The 21,277-nt window shown below is 38.8% G+C and overlaps 1 protein-coding gene across 1 annotated transcript; it reads right to left on the minus strand.

The window, feature by feature from the left end:
• Positions 1-107: 107 nt before the first annotated feature.
• LOC104466053 (acidic amino acid decarboxylase GADL1-like) lies at positions 108-18,058 on the minus strand (the record flags this gene model as incomplete). The annotated part of the gene is made up of 8 exons (XM_010079364.1): positions 108-259; positions 1,499-1,557; positions 3,391-3,603; positions 9,345-9,426; positions 9,689-9,753; positions 14,427-14,543; positions 17,812-17,866; positions 17,979-18,058. Coding segments are annotated over 8 exons (823 nt in total), but the record flags the coding sequence as incomplete, so codon positions are not given.
• Positions 18,059-21,277: the final 3,219 nt, after the last annotated feature.

The following is a 21,277-nucleotide window of genomic DNA, read 5'->3' on the forward strand; positions in this document are numbered from 1 at the left end:
GTCCTTTCCAACCCAGACCATTCTATGACTCTATGAATCTATGAAAGTTAAACTGCTGATTGTGTACAAATCTGTTCTTTTGTTGCATTAATTTGGCATTTTCCTGCCTGCAGCTGCATTAATGGTCATCACATAAATAATTCTTTTATGCACTACTTGAGGAAGAAGAATATTGTCAAAATAACCCCCCTTGGTCCTATCCACATGCCTGAAACCTGCCCCGACAGAGACACCTCCAGCACAGTTGTATCTGCAATGCCTGCTATTCGGCAGATGTGCTGCATAAACAGGTTAGCTAGGGAGACAGTAAATAATACCCTAGATGGCACAGATTTTTCAAAACAGTGTATGGGGAGTTGTCATGCTGTTTATCGTTAACAAGCATTGTGCGCATGACTCATTACCTCTTAGCACATATTCCTGCAAAATGATTCCTCTGGTAGCATGCTATTTCCCACGACGCACAGCTCTCTGAGGTGAGCCACACTGTGCACTGTTGAGATGTTCTTCCTACTATAACAAGTGGAGGTTCTGGGTCTTTTCTGCCATGGCCATTTAGATCCTACCTGTGTGCGTGTTTTTGTTACCTGGCTCTTGGTGCCCACACTACTGCTTAGGTTGAAAGAGGGGCATGCTAAGAGGCAAGTAGGAGGATAGATAGAATGTAAGCATGTTGGGAGGAGCCTGTTTCTGTACGGGAATTGTCTTAAGTAAAACAAGCTCAGTGCTTTTGTCCTGATGTCCTGTGCCATAAAACCAACATTGAGCAAAATCAGCAGGTTATTCTCAAGACAGTGGCCCTCAAATTTTTTTTTTTTTAAATAAATAATGAAAATGAAACCTACATTCTACATATGATCACCTTTTTTTTTTTTAGGTCTTGAATTGTTAGAGATATTTTACAATGCTTAATAGCCTTCCCTCTTACCACAAGTGCCTTTTTGTTATACCACCATCTGACATAGGATATCTGATGTCAGTCAAGCTCACAACACTTAATCATGTTCTTAACTACATTGCCAATAGCCTAAGAAGACAGCTATTAGAAAATCCATCACCCATGATTTCTCTTGCCAGGACCATTTGACAGCAGCGGAGCCATTTACTCTGTGCAACCTTCCATAGTTGACTGTGACGTTTTATTATCATGTCACAGTTGTAGTATGTCAGAAGGGCTTGAGTCTCAGTGAGAACTGGAGTGCACAGAGAAGTGCTCCGATTAAGCCTTGCAAAATATGAGGGGTGGAGTTCTGCAGTGAAAGTAGACATATTATCTGCTAAGAGTGAGTGTCAGAAGAGGAATCAAGCAGAAAAACTGCAAGGATGCTGAAGCATAAAATGCAAAAGTGGTTATAGCTGTATTCTAAAAGCAGTTTACTTTTCTCTTTAGTGTACTTCATAAAGCATCAAAAATAATTGGAAAAATAAGAACAGCAAACAATTTTTGAAGTGATCAGGAGGATGCTCCTACTGTAGGCATTTTAAAAATAAGCCTTACCAAACAGGCAGCATCACATCACAACATTCCTGGATACCTAATACACTGAAAACATTCATCTGCAGAACAAGAAGAAATTAATGGAACAGCCAATAAACACAGTTTGATGCAACAGAAATACATGCCTGCAATTACCCTACAACCTTTGCATCTCTGCCTGGCCACAGGGAAAAAAAAGTAATCCTGCTCTTAAATTCTATAGTCATTGGACGAGTGCTAGCATTAATCCATGTCTGTGTTTAGGAACATTGGAACACTATCTTCGCAACATCAAAGTAAAAGCTAATGTAACAGATCAGGAGAAAGGCTGCACAGCTGCTGAGTAGTTAGGAAACCTGGCATAGTGCCCATAAACCTGATGTCTCAGCTGCAAAGTGCCCATGTCCATGCAAACTCAAGATAGCAAGGCAGCTACTGTAAAGAATATACTCAATCAGATAATGACTAAGGAATTAAATTTCTTCTTAAAGACAAACAAAAAGAGACAACCCAGTCACTCCTTAAAAGCACTACCAACTGAACCCTAAGCTTCAAAGAAAATATCGATCCCAGAAAGGTCATTAATTACTACACTTTCAAACTACCTTGGCCAGTGACCTTGATAAGGCTGAATTCTCCTACTGACAGTGGAATGAATTACTTACTCTGTACAGACACGGAACCGTACAATGCCTCAGAACAAAAACAAGGTGCAATTTAACCAGAGGATATTAAGGAACACTTAACCAGCCAAACAATGAGTGTCTTTAAAGAAATTAAAAAAAAAAAAAAAAAAAAACCACCCCAAAAAACCCCACAGCTCATTTGGGATTTTCTCATTTTGCTTCTTTCTTTTTATTCCTTTCTAATCCACTCTGGGTTTAGGTTGTGGGTATTTTTACCTTTTCTTTAAGTGACTTCATTAAAGTGAGACTATTCCTTTAATTTTTACTGGAATAAACATTCAGTTCTTTTCAACTTGGTAGTTTATATCAAAAATAAACTGGCAATATGTTATGGGTGACTGTTTTTCAATATTAATGATTTGACTTATGATAGTGCGTAGCTAGCCCAAGAAGTGGGGAAGGTTTCATCATGCTTTATCTTGTATACAATCTGAACAAAGACGATACTTCAAGTGAATTGTTTTTAATGGGCCATTATCTTATTTCAATATTATTTCTTCTGTCACAAGACAAAACAAGCTGTGTTTCTTCCCAGGAACCGAGACATGACCATCACTTTAGAAACACCTTCAAACAAGAATTTTGCAGAATTCACTTGTGAAACTCAGTTCTGCAAGACCAAAACCGGTAAAATTGAACCGGGCAGGCAAGTGGAAGATCACAAGAGATGCTTCAGTCCCTAACAAAGCATACTGTAAGCATTACAAACTTCAGCAAACTTGTGGAGAAAAAACAAGAAGTATCTCACAACAATATGCCTTCATATACCTCTACTACATCCTAACATTAATAGAGTCCTCATATGAATTCCCCCACATTATTGGCCTTCTGCATTTCCTCATTCATGAGGAATTAAGTGAACAGAAGAATGGCTAATTCACTTCTTGCTAGACACAGCCACCAGAACACACAGATGAGTTAGAAGAGGGTGTATTGTTAAACCTGTGCTGTGTCTGGTTCAGATAACACAAATGTTAAACAATGTAGATTGATAGTCTAATTTGGACTTCTATGTTCACCAACATGTATGCTTACTGCTAAGAGTAATAATTACTATTAAATATTGTAGCAAATGTAATAACACTAATTATTATTGCTACTAGTTCCTCCTATTATACACAAACAAAAAGAGAGGGGAAAAAGGTAACAATGTGGTCTGTTCCAGGATGCAGAATATCAGCAGTATCAACATTTCAGTCAATTAAACAGACTAGACATATTCAAGACCGTGAGGAGGTACCTCGCCAAAGCCAGTGCCCTGTTTACTCTCTCCTCAAGGCCTGTGGTTCCCAATGCTTTCCACATCAGCCAGAATTTGAACGCATCTGGACGCCTGCTGCACTGAATGGACTTGTCACCAGTGTCATAGCTGACATCGTAGAACTTGTCCTGCTGGAACAGGTATGCGGCCTTGGCAGAGTAACACTTCTTCAGGAGGCCCTATTAGAAACACAATAGAAACTTAGATTGCCAATAAGCATTTTCAAAACCTTATATCTTCACAAGCCAAAGCCTTTTTTTTAATGTCTGTACCAACTGCTTCGTAAAACTGAACTGGATCTGCAGGAAACTAACCAAAGCTTGTGATGCGGTTTAAGAACCCTGGATGAACCTAAATCCAGTGAAGTCAGCACTGACAACAAAGAACCTTTTTTTTTTTTTGCTTATTTTCTTCATAATGTCTAATGTCATTGAAGAGTTGCAGGTTGCAGAGGAATTCTGACTCGTATCTCAAGAAACCATGGGAGCAAGTACCACAGAAATAGCTGCCCAAAGACATACATGGGTGGGAAAGAGGGAGGAGAAGCCTGTGTCCACTGCTCCAGTCTATAGACTGGAAGAAAAGCCCGTAAGGAGCTTCCTGCATCTTCACAAATGACTCAAGTGTATTCCTTCTTTATCAAAGAACTTTATATATGGCACAGTTAGTTGCAGGTAGGGAAGATTTTTAGTCCCAAGAAATAAATGTTTAGCCCTCACCAGAAAACAAAGTCACTGAGGATTTAACATAAGCTGGCTGTTTGAGGGGAAACACCACAGAGATTAATACAACCCCTTTTTTTTTTTCTCTTTTCACAGTTCAGACAATTTTAATATTTGAAAATAAACCTCAGAAGAGGCACTTTAGCACACCCTAATTATGGTTTGTTAATGAAATTATTTTTATTCCGCAGTCTCCAGCCTTCAACTTCTGAAAGGCTGCCTGGCCAGAGATGAGCAGCAGAAAACAAAGATAAATGAGTGATATGGCAAGTTCCAGCAAAGAACAAATCTGGGAAACAGAAAGCACAGAGTCTGTTGTAGGTTCTGCAAGGGCAGAAAAGAGGAGCAGAACTGGCCATTGGCTGAAGAATGAAATATCAATTACTTTGCAATACTGTGAAGTAGAGAGAAAGGCTGGCAGCAAGCAGGTTAATACTAAAACCAAAACAAACAAACAAAACAGCCTGCACACCTATTTGTAGAGCACAAAATAACACCACCAAAGGTTTTTCCACAACTTCTGTAGGGGTTTGACAATCCCATTGTAATATTGCTGGCTTGCAAAAAGGACAAACTCAGTCTGAACTCTTTAGCTGCAGGACCAGCACATTCAGCCTTGTGAAAATACAGTTTATGTGCCAGCTTGGGAAAAAAAGGGGCAGCTGCAGCTCTCCCTCTGCAATCATGCAGCACACAGTAGCTAGACCTGGAAAGCCAATGCTGGGCACAGTTTTTTTGCAGTATATGAGATTCCTACACCTACTTCCCAACTTTCGCAGAAGAAGAAAGGCAAGAAGAAGACATTAGAAACTGAAGAAAAGTCAAGCACTGAAGCATCCATCCTCTACAGCTTTTCTACAGCTTTGTGTTCTCTGGCTAGCAGCTGCACAACAGGAACAGGAGTCATGCCTTATCCATTTAGATTTCCACACCTTGAGTTTCAGGGGAAATACAATTTTACTAGATGTGATATATTAAAAAAAAGGCACCAACATCCACAAAAAAAAAAAAAAAAAATCCACTTTAAAATTTTGCACAGTGTTTCTGCAGGGAGAGTATACAGTAGGGTTGATCAACGTAGGACTATCCTCTGCCTTATCCAAATGCCCTGTAAAGGAATCAGGGATCCTTGTGATACTGCCAATGATAAGGAAGAGATTACACTGTAGATGGCTACCATGATCACCTCAATCAATTATATTCTGTGCTAAACTCGGACTTCATTAGCTATATTCTCTGAGACTTTATTTTTAACTAATAAGTGAAAATTCTGCTCATTACTTAGAATTGATTTTTAATTACCTAACCTAGTGCTACACTCAAATGAGTCACAGAACTTTGGCATCGGTGATAAACTTTAGTTCACTACTTATATGGTGATAATATTCACATTTATATGGATTATAGCAAGCACAAATTGGAGTAACTCTGTTGTCTTAAGGGAGTATGTACAACCCAAGACTGATTCATAGCATTTTAAGAATATGTAAGAACAAAGTTGATTCACTAACGTTGTGAGAATATCGGTCCATCTAGCTTTGTGCTTAAACAGTCACTGCATTTCACATCACAGCAATACAAGTGTTTTCTGAGTAAGTCTATCTTCTCACAAAAGTGATGAAAGTTACTCAGGTGTTCTAGTTTTATGCTGGCTGGCAGCAAAACACAACAACCACTTGCTCACCCTCCCCCCTCCTGGGGATGGTGGAGAGAATGAAAGGGGTAAAAGAGACTTGTGGGTTGAGATAAGAACAATTTAATAAGAAAACTACAGTAATAATAATAATAATTATCATTATTATTGTAGATACAAATGTGCAAAGGAGTGATACACAGTGATACTATTCACCACCCAACAACCAGGGCTCAGCCCATTCACAACTAACAATCTTGGAGCAGGGAGAGTCCCAAAACTGCTCTCCCAGACGGAGATAAGAGCTCGAGTGTCCAAGAGACAGAGACAACCCTGAGAGAGGAGTGACCCAGAGGGAGACAACCTGGAGAAAGAGAGAGTACTTCTGGAAAGATCCTCACCTGTATACTGAGCATGATGTACATGATATGGAATATACCACTGGCCAACTTGGGTCTCAAGCCTAAACCTAAGGTCGAATCCTAGGCTAGTAGTTGGGTCTGTGCTCCATCACAGATTCTCCTGCGCCTTCAGGCACTGGCACAGCAGAGAAGCTGAAAAGTGCTTGACTGTCCTGGCAGCAACTCTAAACATCAGAATGTGCTGAGAAGGCAGCTGATCACAAATCCAGAACACAGCCTCTTACTAGCTGCTATGAAGAAAGTTAACTCTGTCTCAGCGGAAACCAGGACATCAGGGTATGGCAGTGCAAAAGGGATAGCTACAAATTTCTTGAGAGGTTTAAGCACCGAAGAACTACTGTCACTCATCTGAGCTCTTACAGAGGATTAAACATCCTCAAAATTTAGTGAAAACGCTTTTCTCTTTTAAGCAAGTCAAACAAGTATTTCTCTTTTCTATCTCTACCTTCTTTGGAAATAATTCCAATTTTGTTTCACTAAGGCTGGAAGATAGTCTTTTATTGGCATTTCACTGCAGTTGATCTTTTTTTAAATCTGTACAGGAAAATATTTAAATACAATGTTTCATTCTAATAACCTACCCACAATGTCTTAAGCCTATTAACTGCTAAACCACACGGTTTTATTGATGCCATGTGAAAAAAAAAACACAAATCAAACAAAACCAGTCACTATGACTTTTGCTAATGGGAAATCAGGGTGTAACCACTACATCAGAAATGTGATGATTCCTTCTAAAGATGATCTTCTCATGTATAAAGTAAAATACAAAGCTTGGGCTTGTTAAACAATCTATACCATTAAAAAAAAAAAAAAAAAGGAGAAAAACTGAAGGGGATTATCTGTCTTGTAATCACCTAACCCTAATCCTGAGGCAGTCCACAGTTTTCAAACGGACCTCAAAGCAAATGGGAAGACATGCGCTACCAAAGCTTCCTCAATCAGACCTTCAAAGGGAGCTAGGGCTTGATTCATAAATGGGACTTAACATCTGTGCTTAACATTTTTCTGCTCTGATTTCCTGCAGAATTCACCACTTCAGAAACTACCTTAGGTTCCTTGAATATTCACTAGGAGAGCCATGCGTGCCAAACTTCCAGCTCCCATCTCAGCATCCAGCTCCCAGGCAAGCATCCTAATCACAGCATGAAGGAATTATATTCACATATAAATTTATGCTTCATCCACAGACATAGGTTTTTATGTAATTTAGGAGCGGTGGAACAAGCTCCAAAGTGAGGAACCAATGCACGTCCTCTTCCATACACTTACTGGTGTGAAAATAGTATTTTTAATAGCAAACTGGGTCCAGCTGCCTGCTCCAGATCTCGTATGGAGAGGATCAAATCGAAATAAGGCCCTTCTGCCAAAGTGTCTTAAATACAGATTTTTTTCTTAAATATTTATACTCCAACATTTTAGAAAAGCTGATAAGAAAGTACCCAAATTAGTATACACAAAACATGTAAGTGCCAAATTTCCAGTAATTAAACACAAAGTAAAATGTTCTCTCGTCCCCATGCAGAGAAGTCTACTTTCCAGAACACACCTCACTGTAAAACAGGATCCGATTGTATGATCAGAAATACTTGTGTATTGACCTCTCAATGGCCTAGGATTCAGCTCCACAAGTATTTCCAGCACAACATTGCCTAGCTGTGATTTAGTAGTGGAATAGGATTGCTCTATCAGACGTTATGCTCCATGGAAGGAGAATACAGAAAGACTACCAAAGCCCTGAAACTCAAAGTGTGTTTGTAAAGTGACCCTACATGCTAGGGCAGCTGGAATATTTAATCCCTCTCTGTTTCTTTCCTCTCTCTTCCTGAGAAATTTCCACAATGCAGCCCAAGCAGTCTAATCATTACCTGAGGCTATATCTATATATTGGGCCCAATTAGTTAAAAATACAGCACTGAATTCTTCCCAAGCCTGCAATTAAAACACCACATTAATCTTAGTCAATAACTTCATTCTGCTTGTTTTTCATCCCGGAATAAAGATAAAGTGATGGACAGGTAGTCCTGGAGTCTAATCCTTTTTAATCCCACAGACTCTAGCCTAAGGAAATGAGGAGGCACACTTCTCCTTGCTGTCCTGCCGTGTCTCACTCCTGGCTTGGAGCAATCAGCTCCAAGAGAGCGCTGATTAGCATCTATACTCTTTTGTCCTCATCAGTTCTTACTACCAGGAGTTAGTAACCAATTATATGGACAGCTAACCACTAGCAGCTGAACAGAAACTATCATCTGTTTTGACAGAGATTTATGAAAGCGATTTACAAACCATGGCTACAAAATAGTGATGCAAACCTCAGGGACTCCACATCCTCATGGCGTTCAGTCATTTATAACCTATGAAGTATAAGCTAAAATTCAACCCTGATGGTGGAGAACGGGCATAAGTTTTAGCAGGGCTGAGTTTGGTACGGGGCTTGAAATAATTAACGTCTTACTGCTTTCTTTATTAAGATAGAAGAATTTCACCAAGGTACTAGCAGGGACTTTCACCACATTGGAGACTCACCTCACTTTTGTGCCACGTGAGATCACAGCTCTGTTGTTTGCTTGCTAGACCTTTTAATTAGTCATGGCTTTTGGAAAGCCTAAACCATCCTAGTGATGAGGAAGAGCTAGTAGAGTGAGGAAAGAAGGCTCAGCACCTTCAAGTGCATGTGCTCCAACTCCTATCCCTCTCCTGTCTCGCTCTGGTGCACCCATCTAAAGGGATGTGAAGAGGAGCTCTGCCTGCTTTAAACAGAGACGCAGTACTGCTGCAGTCCCAATGGATGACAGCTATTCAGAGGAGTTTGATGAGCTCAGTATTTCAGTGCTGCAGACCCAGGTGACAAAATACTCAATTCTGAATGCAAATCATATACAGAAGTTAACTAGCAAGGGCACCAGCTGCAAAATTTGACCACTGGTGAGTACAGTGACTTGGATCGGTTTGACCCTGCTCTCTTATTCACCCTTTATTAATTTTGTGGTGAAATTCAAAATAATATCATTCAGCCTTTGCATTGCAGTGTAGTAAAAATGACTTGCAGTTGTTTTCTAATTATTTCCACTTCCCTATTACAGCAATGAGAGCCCACTGCATTTCAAAGAGAAAAAAAAAAAAAAAAGGACAGGAGGACTTACAGAGTTATCTTTCACCAGAAGAGCACAGCACTGGATTCCTGCCAACAGCATTTTATGGGGATTCCAGGCGACAGAATCAGCCCTGCAAGATTTATAAATGGAGAAAGGGAGGTGGAAATTGCACCTATGATCATGGGTACTGGAGAATCAAAAATGGCCAAACACAATCCAAGCAGACAAATCAGATTTCCCATTCCTTTCCACCCACACACCCATAGGTTCAGAAATCTCTCCAATCAATAGTAATACGTATTTTGGAAAATGCAGCTCTCATGGAGGCCAACAGGCCATACAACTTCCACCTCAGTCCCTGGTAAGCGTGCACCGGAACTAAACTGACCTACCTGTGGATGCCATGAAGAAGTCTGCGATGCTTCCTCGATATCAAAGCCGAGCCACCCCAGGAAGCCTGTTGGAACATTTATAGAGCCAAGACAACATTACTTGTATAAAGTTATGTTGATAATGCTTCAACTAGTAATTTATGAAGATGTTTTATCTCATTTAAAACTTAGTTTACTACACAGTCCGTGGGCTAGATTTTGGCTTTAGTATCATCTACTGAAACAAAGATGGCAGTCTGGGGCTATGTCTAAAAATAGAGCTGATGGATTGTGCCACTGTGTGAGCCACAAACTACGCTGTCCCTTCTGTGTAAGCAAGGGCATGAACTGAAGCATCTTTGAATAACTAGATCCATTTTTGATACTGAATCAGAGGTGCTTCTTTACACCGAGCCTGAACCTAAGCAGTGAGAGCAGAAAGCTCTATTTTGCATATCTTCTTCCTACTAGCCTTTTCCTTTCCAAGACATTCACAAGCAAAACAGTAGAGAATGATAATCTCTGCCAATTGCAAAGTCCAGACTCAGATTTTCCACAGAGCTTGGATGTGAAAAGCAAAGTCAGTGACTAGGTAATAGCAGCACTTCTGTTCATCAGAAATGGATCAGCCATACTCATCTCATTTCCGTCAAACACTTGTCTTTTCTAGAGATTATTAATCAATGAACACACCCAGCCTGTGATTAGCATGGAAGTTAAAAAAAAAAAAAGGTACAGAGATATCGGTGATTGCTGCCTCCACAGCACTATTGTCACTACTTTCTGCCTTTGTTTTAAAAATTACTGCTGGAGATCTGGAAGAGAGAGGGATGATAGTACTGGAGGTCCAGGCACCTCCACCACCTGTCAATCTCTCCTTAAGCCACAGTACTACAAGATGAATTTTTGCTTCATGATGTTTTAACCCAGTTCAAAAACCAAGTGCTCAGGGATCCAAGGCTTGCAAAAAACCAGAAACCCATTAGAAGGCACCTAAGAAGACTAAGAAATCACTGGCTTTGTCTGGTTTCAAAGACCTCTAATGATGGAGGCTGCATAACCTAATTAATTAATTTGTGTTTAACAGTAACAACCCTGCTGATTTGAAGTGTTAGTCCTAAACAGTGTCACCTGGCCACACCTGCAGTGGTCAGGGGAACAGTTTATTCCTTTTCTTTTTGCAGCAGCTTTTAAAGCATCTGTAGACTATTACGTGTTGTCTCTTTCCAAAAAAAAATAACATCAGTGCTTTCAATCTTTCCTCATTCATCATAATTTCGAGATACGGTTCTGTTTATCCTCAGTGCTTTACTATTTTCTAATCTTTCTCCCGTAGGTCCTTAACCTTCTTGAAATGCAGCTTTTTATTTGGATACAATCTAGACAAAGCAGGTGGAGCACCAGAGAGTATTATTTTATATGCCTTCTTTATTAAATTCTGAAAGACATTTAACCCTATTTGAAAATGCTTATGACCCCTCATTTGTGATGTAGTGCAAACCCCAGATCTTGTTCTGAAGATGCTGTCTAGCCAACAATCCCCAGCCTGTGTTTGCGCAGTTGATTATTACAGCTTAAACTTAGAGCTCTATCTTTATTGAACTGTAGCCTAGTTTTTCCACTTTTTTCTCTGTCAAGATCTCTTTGATTTCTAATCCTGTCCTTCCACTGCCTCTTGCAGCAGATTTATATAATTTTCAAATTTAGTCAGCATATTCTTTTTCATCCAAGTTAAGGAAAACACCAGATAACTTCTAACCTAAGACGGATCTTTGTGGAATCCTGCTCAAAGTTTTCTGCCCTTTCAGCAGTGAACCACAGGTAGCTGCTCTCTGGGTATGACTTTCCAGCCAGGTTTTCACTCACTACCACAGCTGCAGCTTGGCATGTTTCTCTGGCTTTCTGATGAGATGTTGCAAAGACACAATCAAGTAAACTGCTTCTCCTCCGTGAGACTACAGAAGGAAGGTCAACTGATCTAACTAGACTGACACACTTCATTTATGACAAATCCAGCTGAGAATAATGCAGTGTAGCTCAAAACATAGAGATTACACTAACCATGTGATTAAACTAACTACCTAAGCACAGGCTAATAGGTCAAACCTGATTTTCTGTACTGGTCCACCCACAGGAAAAAAAAGTCAAAGTAAGGGCCAGCAGGGAAGAAATACTCAGACAGTATTTAAAGCTACATGAACACAATACATGACACACATAAGTGCTGGAGCTTGAGGGCACATTGATGATGCAAAAGAAGTCATTAAGAAAGGCATCACAGATGTATGACAGAATGCAATAAGCAACTGGAATGCACGTATGAATATACTGTAATGTGCACAAAAGAAGCCTGGTTAAAGTCCCTGGACTTGGGCTGTTGAATGGCTTGACTGCAAGCCAGTTTGGGCTTATTGGTACTAACTTCTTAAAGTAACTTTTTCCTTAACTCCCTTTTGCTTTTTAGGCTAGTCTCCATGTGAGAACTTATCTACTATTTCTGACTGCATTGAAATTTATCTTCCTGAAGCCCACTGATTTTATGTTGATATTCTTCCCTTTTGCCTTACCTAAGAATCATGAGCTTTATCATTTCATATTTAATGAAAAGAGTCTCCCTAAGGCAAACATCAATTTTTGGAATCAGAAAAAATTCTGAAATGAGATACACCAGTGTAAATCTGGAAATTCAGGTAAGACATTCTCATAAACAGCTCTTGAGACCATTTGCAGTAGATAATCCTGATTCCCATTGATGATACACGAGAAGTCCTAAATTAGACAGAACTTTCCCTGTTTTTAATCTTTGTTTTAATTGTACAGTATCTTTTTTTCCTCCAAAGCTACAACAGGCCCAAACAGCTGCTTACTATAACTCAGCACAATATGTAAATCATTCAACAAGAAGGCAGGGCTTTCAGAGGAATGCAGATCCTCAAAGTTTCAAAAATATTATATTCTTGCCTATAAGGGTCTTCACTATGTTTTCTTGTACACTCTTATGAATGGCAGATGCCTGGTCTCACTGTATCTTTTCACATATTATTCTAGTAAATTTATGTCTAACAGTGCTGTGAGTAAAAAAAGGTCACATTTTGAATTACAGATTGTTCATTTTATCATAGCAGATTTGTATATCCGTGTATGCCTGATGTCACTTATGTGGAAAGGTTTCAGTCTTTTCCCTATACACTGTTCTCACATAAATACAGCTAGAAGCCTTAAACAACAACAAAAAAAAGAAACAGCCATCTACTCAACTCTTTATAGAAGGTGAAAGGAGAAACGGAAAAAATACTGATAGAACTCAGTACCTTCTCAATGAGAACCATTGACAGGTTCATAACATGAACCACATCTCAACAGAACAATTGGTCTTCCAGACCATAAACCCAATTTATTACTGAACACTTGTCCCTCTACTTGGAATCAATTAACATCTGACAACTACAGTCACTATTCAAAAAGCAAATTAACTTTAAGATATTCACTGATGTCTTTACGTTAGTTTAACACGAGGCAAAACTGTAAGAAAGTTAATTCTCTACAAAACACTATCAACTGCCTGTGAAGGCAGAATATGGCCCAGGGTCATCCCACCTAACTTTAGTTATTCAGCTACAGGGAGTATATTAGGAGACTACTCTTTGTCCTCCTACACCAATGGAGATGGCTCCAATCACATCTATTCAACTCATCTAAGATCCAACACAGATTCTGAATACATCCCTCTTTCCACAGACTATATGCAGACACACAAGAGACTAGTGCCTAATGTGAATGCTGCACTTCTGCTGTAAATCTGCTGGGTCATTCTCACTAGCACACAGCCGTGAGGCGGCTTTGCAGGCACTTCCAGTACTAGGGCTAAATTCTGTATCTTTGCCTCCAAGTCAATAAGAAAACTATTTTGATTCACACCTACAGCGACTTTATTTATTAATGTCTGCGAGACATTAATTTGAAACACACATAGCTGCCTCCACAATTTTTCTTTAGATACTCAACATTAAACAAACACTTCAAAAAATTTAGAGCAGGTCTAAAAATCTTCACTAAGGTTGCTCCAGATTCTGTCATTGTTCCACAGCTGTTAATCTAGCCATTCTGGATTTGTGGCACTGCAATTATAAAGAGAATGCAATTTTAGAAAACATGAAGAGACCTAGTTTTAGAAAAATACATTTGCAGCTAACTTTTTCAGGTAATGATTACCCCAAAAAGGTTCATGAATGGATTTTAATACCCAAACCAAAAATTAAAAATAAATGAGAACAGAAAAATTTCTAAACCATTTAGGAAAACGTAATGAGATCTACAGGAAACTCAAACCTGTAAATATGAAACAGAATAATTTATGACTGGTTGAATCATAAACATACATTTTAACCTGTATGAACCATACACAGCCATTCTAATGTGTCCATTCTCCAGTAGAATGTGGAAATAATTTGAAGTTATATTTGTATATAATCACCCCTGAAGCATTTTTAGGAGGTAGCAAGAAGAAGAAATTGATTTAAAAATAATTTTAAAACATAATCTGACAATGACAAAATAGCTTTCACTGGTTGTCATGATCAAATTTTTTGCTGTTTTTCAGCACACGTAACAGAGACAAATCAGAATGTATTTCTGTTCTCTATGCAAAAGAAAAGGTATTAGAGCTCAACTTACTTCTATAAAGAAACATCAACAGTCAAAGAAAAACAGCAATAATTAAAAAAAAAGCTAAACCAAACTATATCGGACACAAACTCACGTCAACATGAAGCCAGAGGTCGTGCTTTTCACAGATATCTGCAATTTTATCCAGAGGATCAAATGCTCCCAGCACTGTTGTGCCTGCTGTAGCACAGACAAGAAATGGTGCTGACCCCTGCAATAGGATTCAAAACAAAAAATTGACATTTGTATTGCTCATTTCCCCCAGTATATCTGCAGAAGTATAAAAAGGTCTAGGAATGTAGGACAAAGATGTGACAGCCTACATTTTAGTTTCCCAACAGAAGGTATTGCATTTAAAAGTGCTGACTCTTTAAAAAAAACTTAAAAAAATTTTTTTAAAATACGTTTTCCATTTTCAGTTAACACCATCCCAGGGCAGACTTTACCAGCTTCAGACTGTTTTGACAGATGCCAGTTTTGTCAAGATCAAAACATACCAGATATTTGACAGCTCTCTTTAAACACTGATTTTCATTTCTCAGTCTTCCACATTTTTCTACCGTATTTGCTGCCATTCTGCTGAAGAAAACCAAGCTCCCCTAATGCAGCCAGCAGGCTACCCATGCAAGGGAATGTCCCATCCCTCCAGGATTTCCACTTGTGCTATCTCTACAATGCCCATATTCTCTGCCTAGTGAAGAGGAACCTTCAGTTAGGGAACACGATTTGCCTTCGGCAGCACTGGCGCATGCAGTGACAGGGGCAGTCATCACTAGCTGACCCCAATGCCTGGTCTACAGCAAAGTGCTCTTCTCTTGCTCCTTCCCTTGGCTAGAAAACAGGAAGGCAGCTGTAGGTGCTAACTGAACATTTGGAGAGAAATCACCAGAAATCTCAGTTTTGCGGTTAGACAGGTAGGACAAGGAAAACTATTGTCAGGTTGCGGTCTCAGACAACTGTCACAAGCCATCCACTTTGGTTTCAGAGGCTTTGCTCATTGCTTTCCCATTCAACTAATGGCAGGGGTGCAACTACCATAGCAGACTAGGTTGTGTACCCTGGCGGATGTACGGGCCTGTGTCTACTTAGGAGCAGAAAGTGAAACAATAAAAACAATTGCTGCAGTTTGAAACCACTTCATGACTTTGAGGATATCAGCCCTAGCAATGACAATGCAGTCCCAGTTGCTGGTAAATATATGCTAAAGGAACTCCTCTGCCCATTTCAGCATCTGGTTCACAGCATAATAATGCAGTTACTGAAAAGGGACTAAAGTTGTTATTAACTTGAATAATCTGAGATCCCTGGAGCTCATTTGTGGTGAACTGAATCTCTCAGATGATGCCTCTATGCTATGTAACTCAATGTAGCTTCACTGAAATCAGACATCAGCTGAAAAAAATCAAACTCTATACGAGTCTTCTATGTATCTTCATTTCTGCTGAAATCCAATCTCTTTTTTTAAAGTGTTGCCACTTTTACAAATCTACTACAGACAGACATTATGATTTATTTGTATTTTAGAATTCCTTTACAAGTTGCTATAACAGTGAAAAACAACTTTGGAATTTAAATGAATCCCATACATTTACAAAGAATTACTAGCCTATAACTCACTTCTTACTACAACCTACAACAGAAGTCAATCAACCTTACAAATCAGCCTGAAACTCAAGTACAAAACATTCTTGCAAAAGTGAGGCAAACATGCATCTGCTGTACTTAACAGTTTCTGTTAGCATTCTCATCAATTTTCTCCCACAGCTACATCAAAGTCAAAGGTACCCCAGCAGCCAGCAGGTAACACAACTGAATATGGGGACAAGTCTAGGATCTCTACAAATTCCAAAGATTGTTACCATTACCTTTTTCCTGCAAAGAAGGGAAATAAATTTTTATTCTTCCTGACAATACAGTTAAATAAATCTTCCTGACTAAATCCTCTAAAAAGAGGCCTAAGACTCTTGCTATTGATAGTCAGTGATCATTTTGTGCTCCTGTCACTAACAAATACATCCCCTGTTGTCTAGAGTTGTTAGAATACTTACTGCAATTCACTGAAGTGTCCTTCTGTAAGAGCTGTAAAACAGCACTTTATCAAGGACAGACACACTAAAGCTCTGGTGAAGTGAAAACCTTCCAATGTAACTGTAACTTCCATTAAAATGCAAATGAAATAATGTTTGTCCTGTAAGAAGAGCATTTTAATACAGAAAATTTGTCTTTAAATTGCAGAGCACCATACTGAGGCTGACTTTTCTTAATCATGAATGACAGATTTTAAAAAAAAAAATAACTGTTTATTATTACACCAACAAACAAAAATTCAATTTTTTTAAGAGCAAAAAGCTCATTCTCTTGCCAGCCCGCTTCCTCTTGCTCCATTTCATTTCAGTCCTTTTTTTCTTAAATGAGCAAAGTACAGATGTCTTCCATGATTAATTCAAAGAACAGAAAAAAGGCAAGCAAGAGAGCTTGCTAGGTAATTAGAGTCACCATGTATCAATAGTTATGCTACCTAGCACGAAACTCAAAGAGGAGATGGTTGTTTGGCAGAAGATGTATCTAAATCAGGCCTTAGGAAAAGCTCTTGGGGCCATGCCAGTGCATGACAAGACAGCACTGCCTTAGCTTTTCTGTCACCCAAAACAGCAGAGTTTCCAGAGGTAGAATTCCATGGTAGGCATCATCCACGCAACAGTTGCTTTGGTATTCACAGATCGTGGAGCTCTGAATCCTACCGTTCTCACGCACAAACTGGAAGTGAGAAATATGGTGAGCTAAGCAAGCCAAAAGAAGATGCTCTGTGCCTTAGAATTCACATTCAGTCCTCCAAGCTCTCTAAAATAAATTACATTGTCTACAGTAAGTGCTGTGTTACAGATTGTGAGAACATATGTTAATGTTGCCCAGATACACACATCAGTACATTTCCAAAGCTGGCCTTCAACTTTCTACTTGGCAAAGTCCCTGCAGGAAAAAGAGGCACAAAACAGAATCTCTGCACTCTCGCTACAATACTAGAAGGGACCAAATTTAGCATTTGGAGCTTGTATGATAGAGACTAAGCTGCATGTTACAGTTCTTGCTCACTGCAGAGGATAGAGCAATAGCTGTTGCAAGTAACTGCAAACCCCACAGTTTTCACTTACCATTTAAGGAAAACATCCATTTAAAAAAGGATCAAGGGCAAAAGAAATCCTAGAAGAAATGTGCTAAATACTTCAGAGCAGTGTTGTACTCAGGACTTCCGTTAGTACTAAACACGCTGTGCAATTTTTCTCCATCATAAAAGCATAGCACCTAGAAGGCTTGGCTTGTTACACAAGTTTGTGGCAAACAGATTGCATCTGTAGGAAAGACATTGGTACATTAACTGCCCAATTTTTAAGATTTCACTCCTGGTTTTTCTTCCTTTCACTCAAACACACAGTCTGCATACACTTCTCTCTCCTTCAAGCTCTCTCTCCCCCTCTCACCTCTTTCCTGGCCCGCTGGACTTGTTTCTCCAGTTCCTCAGGTATCATCTTACCTCTAAGGGACACAGACGTAAAACTTTTTCAGTTACATTCACACAGGTTAGTTATGTACAGCACTACTGCATTTTAAAAGGCTCACACCACCGCCATGGCTTTTGCTTGCTTACCGTTCATCTGTTTTGATGAAGTAAACATTCTCTGTACCAATACCCAGGAAGGAGGCTGCCTTCTTCATGGAGTAATGAGACTGTAATAGGAAGAGGCATGAAAGAAGTGAGTACACAATTAAAAAGAAAGAAAGAAATTCCTTCGCATAGGGAACAGTGACACTTAATAGGGGCTAACAGTCATGACAACAGCATATCCTAACACAGGAAGCAAACTGACAAAGCTACACAGCACTAATACCATCCTGTATTTAACAGTTATTGACACACACTGAAGACTGGGGAAAATAAGACAAAAAGATGTGCATCATGTTTAAAAAGTAGACTGAAAAACAACAAGCTCTATTACACAGGGGTTTTTTTTTTAAGCTGGTGCTGCATTACAACAAAAAAATGGATATTTTTAAGTGCAATCACGGAACAATTATTCATTGTTTGAGAATGTTTTAATAGAACCGAGTCAAAAAGTATCAGTGAGTGCAAGACCTAGGAAACACACAAGAAGAAAGATCCAAAGGCTATTGAACTCAGCAGCCTAGAATTAAACTATAGATCTGAAAGTCCAAAAGCATGACTCCTTGGAAACTGGACCCTTAATTACAATACTTCTAAAGCCTCTACCACTTTTTATCCTTGTAGTTTTTCTATATGCTTTCTCTAAACGTCAGCTGTCAACCACTGCCAGAAAAAGAATACTTCGTCAAACTGCCCCTTGGCCTCGTCCAGCAGCTCTGTTCATAGGATCAAGGAGCTCAAATCCCAAGACTTACCAAAGCCTTTAGATGGGATACAATGGGGACTTCCAAGGCTTTCAAAGCCCTATCTCTGCAAAAGGATCTGAAAATTGTGGTGTTGCAAAGGTTGTTCACAGGAACATGAAGACATTATGAAAGCAAGCAGACTTTAGACAGGACTCAGCACATCTTCAAAAGTTAATATGGATTTTGCAAAAGGTTCCTGTCTGGACCAGTCTGTACTTTCCATAAAATGAAGTTACTATTTCAGCAAATTTTAGCTCGCTCTCATCACAGAGATGTCTTTGAATGAGTAGAGATAGATGCAGCCCACTTCTCACTTTGCATTGAATAAAGGCATTAGTGTATGAAGCCTGTGCACTGTAAAAGAAGAGGATGTTAGAAATGGGTGTTTACTTAATCAAAATGTGGTAAAATGGCTCTGTTAAGGAGGTTACTCAAGCCCACAGTCCACTCTCTACATTTTACAAGCTTTTTTTCCTGTTAAACGAGTATTCAAGGCTTGATACTTTACTATATTTCCAACATTCACCTCTAAGGACCTGCTCTACTGTGGATACTGTTATTGCATCATAAGAACATTTTGTCTTATTCCAGAATAAGAGTATGCTGATCTTGGCTTAATCAGCCTTCAAGATTAGCCTAAGAATTCAAGATGCAGTAACCTTCTTAATATATAGATATTTTTAGATGTCAAAACCACCCTGAACAACCTGCAGCATGCCAAATGCCTACCCACTCATAGCACTGAGAGTATGCAGCATCTTCTTCTCAGAATCAAGATCACCCAAGCCTTGGATTACCACTGGTCTTCTCAAAAAATAAAATTGTCTCTTTTTCACATTATTATTGAAGAGTTAAAATAATACATATTCCAGCAACTGTGAAGATGTCCAGAATTGTTACTTTTCATACATGAGGTGAAGCCAGGTGGTTAATTAATTCCATTTTCTTCCAGAGAGTTCACACAAATGCAGTTACTGCAGAACAATATAATTATGAAAAATGTACAACATTTTAATGTGTGGGTATGAATATATTAAGGGTATTAAAGCCTGTCACACGTATTTTGATGAGATGGATGATCTCTCTTTCTTTTTGATGAAAAAAGGTTTCCCCCACTATCACTGACATTTTAAACACAGGCATACAAAGACACTACCTGATACTACCAGGTAGTTTTAAGAGAGCTTAATTTTGTAACATGACACATCCACAGAGCCTTTAGGGCTCATTCATTTAGACCGTTACAAGAATAATAAGCTAGATAGGTGGATAATTAGTCTTACATTACATCAAATTACATCAATAATGGTAATAATGATTGTAGGGTGGCTGTGTGTTGTTCAGTAGAATTTTGGAGAGGTTTTCAGACAGTTAGTGAATGCAAGTTGCTTCCATCACTGATTTCTACCCATTAGATTCAAGTGAAAGCTATGAACCACCAGGAATCAGATTGCTCCAAATTAAGAAAGCAGTAGACCTGCAAATTCAGTATACTAGTAAACAGGCAATCACTAAATTATGGATTTTATTATAAAAAATGGTATGGGAGACTGGGAGAAAGATAAAAGAGGCTTGAGCATCTGAGAGATTATACCAAAAAGGAGAGGGAAAGGGAAGAATAAAGGGAATACCAAAACAAAACAGGCTGCGAGATATTATTTCTCACCTCCACGAGTACTTCTGCAGGAAAATTTTGTGAGGTCTTCAGTAGGACAGGAATGGGACAAGACTTATACTACTACATATACTTGGAATATGCTTTCCTTGATGAAAAAAAGTAGTCTTTTACTTATATTGACTGAAAACTTACAAGAATTTTCCCCCCATCATTACTAGAAGCCATTATGCTAAATTACACCACACCGTTTTAAGAAAAAATATACCAGAGAACATTTAGCAGCTTCAGTCACAACAGTATCAGCTACCTCACTTGTTCATAGTTCTCTTTACAAAAAAAAGAAAGAAATATCCAGATAGAAGGTATTATTTGCATCTAGATTATATATGTAATTTTAAATAATAACTTTAAATACTGCGAGTTCGGATTATTCTTGCCATGTCTTTTGCAGTTGTGATTGCTTGGACACATTATTAAATCTGTAGCCATTTGTAGTAAGAAATTAATGCCTTTGAGCACAAGATCAAGTTGGAATAGTGCATTTAAGATGTGCTGCTGCACTATTTTAACTATAGCTACACATAGTTTTCGTTTCCTAATAACATGTACAAAGACAAGGTACTTTCCCCCTGTACTCATTAAAATAGAAGACAATTTTGTATTTTCTTGATTTTGAAAAGTTTCCTAGAAACATGATTGCATAAAGTAATTACATTATTATGAGATTGTTTTATTACTCATTTTTGTCTGTTGTAATTTCAACAAGGGACAACATGGTAAGTTAATGTTGTGTTCTCTCACTTTATTACTTTCATGACCAAGTTGCACTGGGGAGGAATTTAGTTTCATTGCATCTAAAAAACTGCTCATATCAGCATACATGTTTCAACTGTTTACACAGAATCACAGAATGTTAGAGA

The sequence above is a fragment of the Pterocles gutturalis genome, unplaced genomic scaffold (assembly GCF_000699245.1).
Source record: "Pterocles gutturalis isolate BGI_N339 unplaced genomic scaffold, ASM69924v1 scaffold1309, whole genome shotgun sequence".
NCBI lineage: Eukaryota > Metazoa > Chordata > Aves > Pterocliformes > Pteroclidae > Pterocles > Pterocles gutturalis.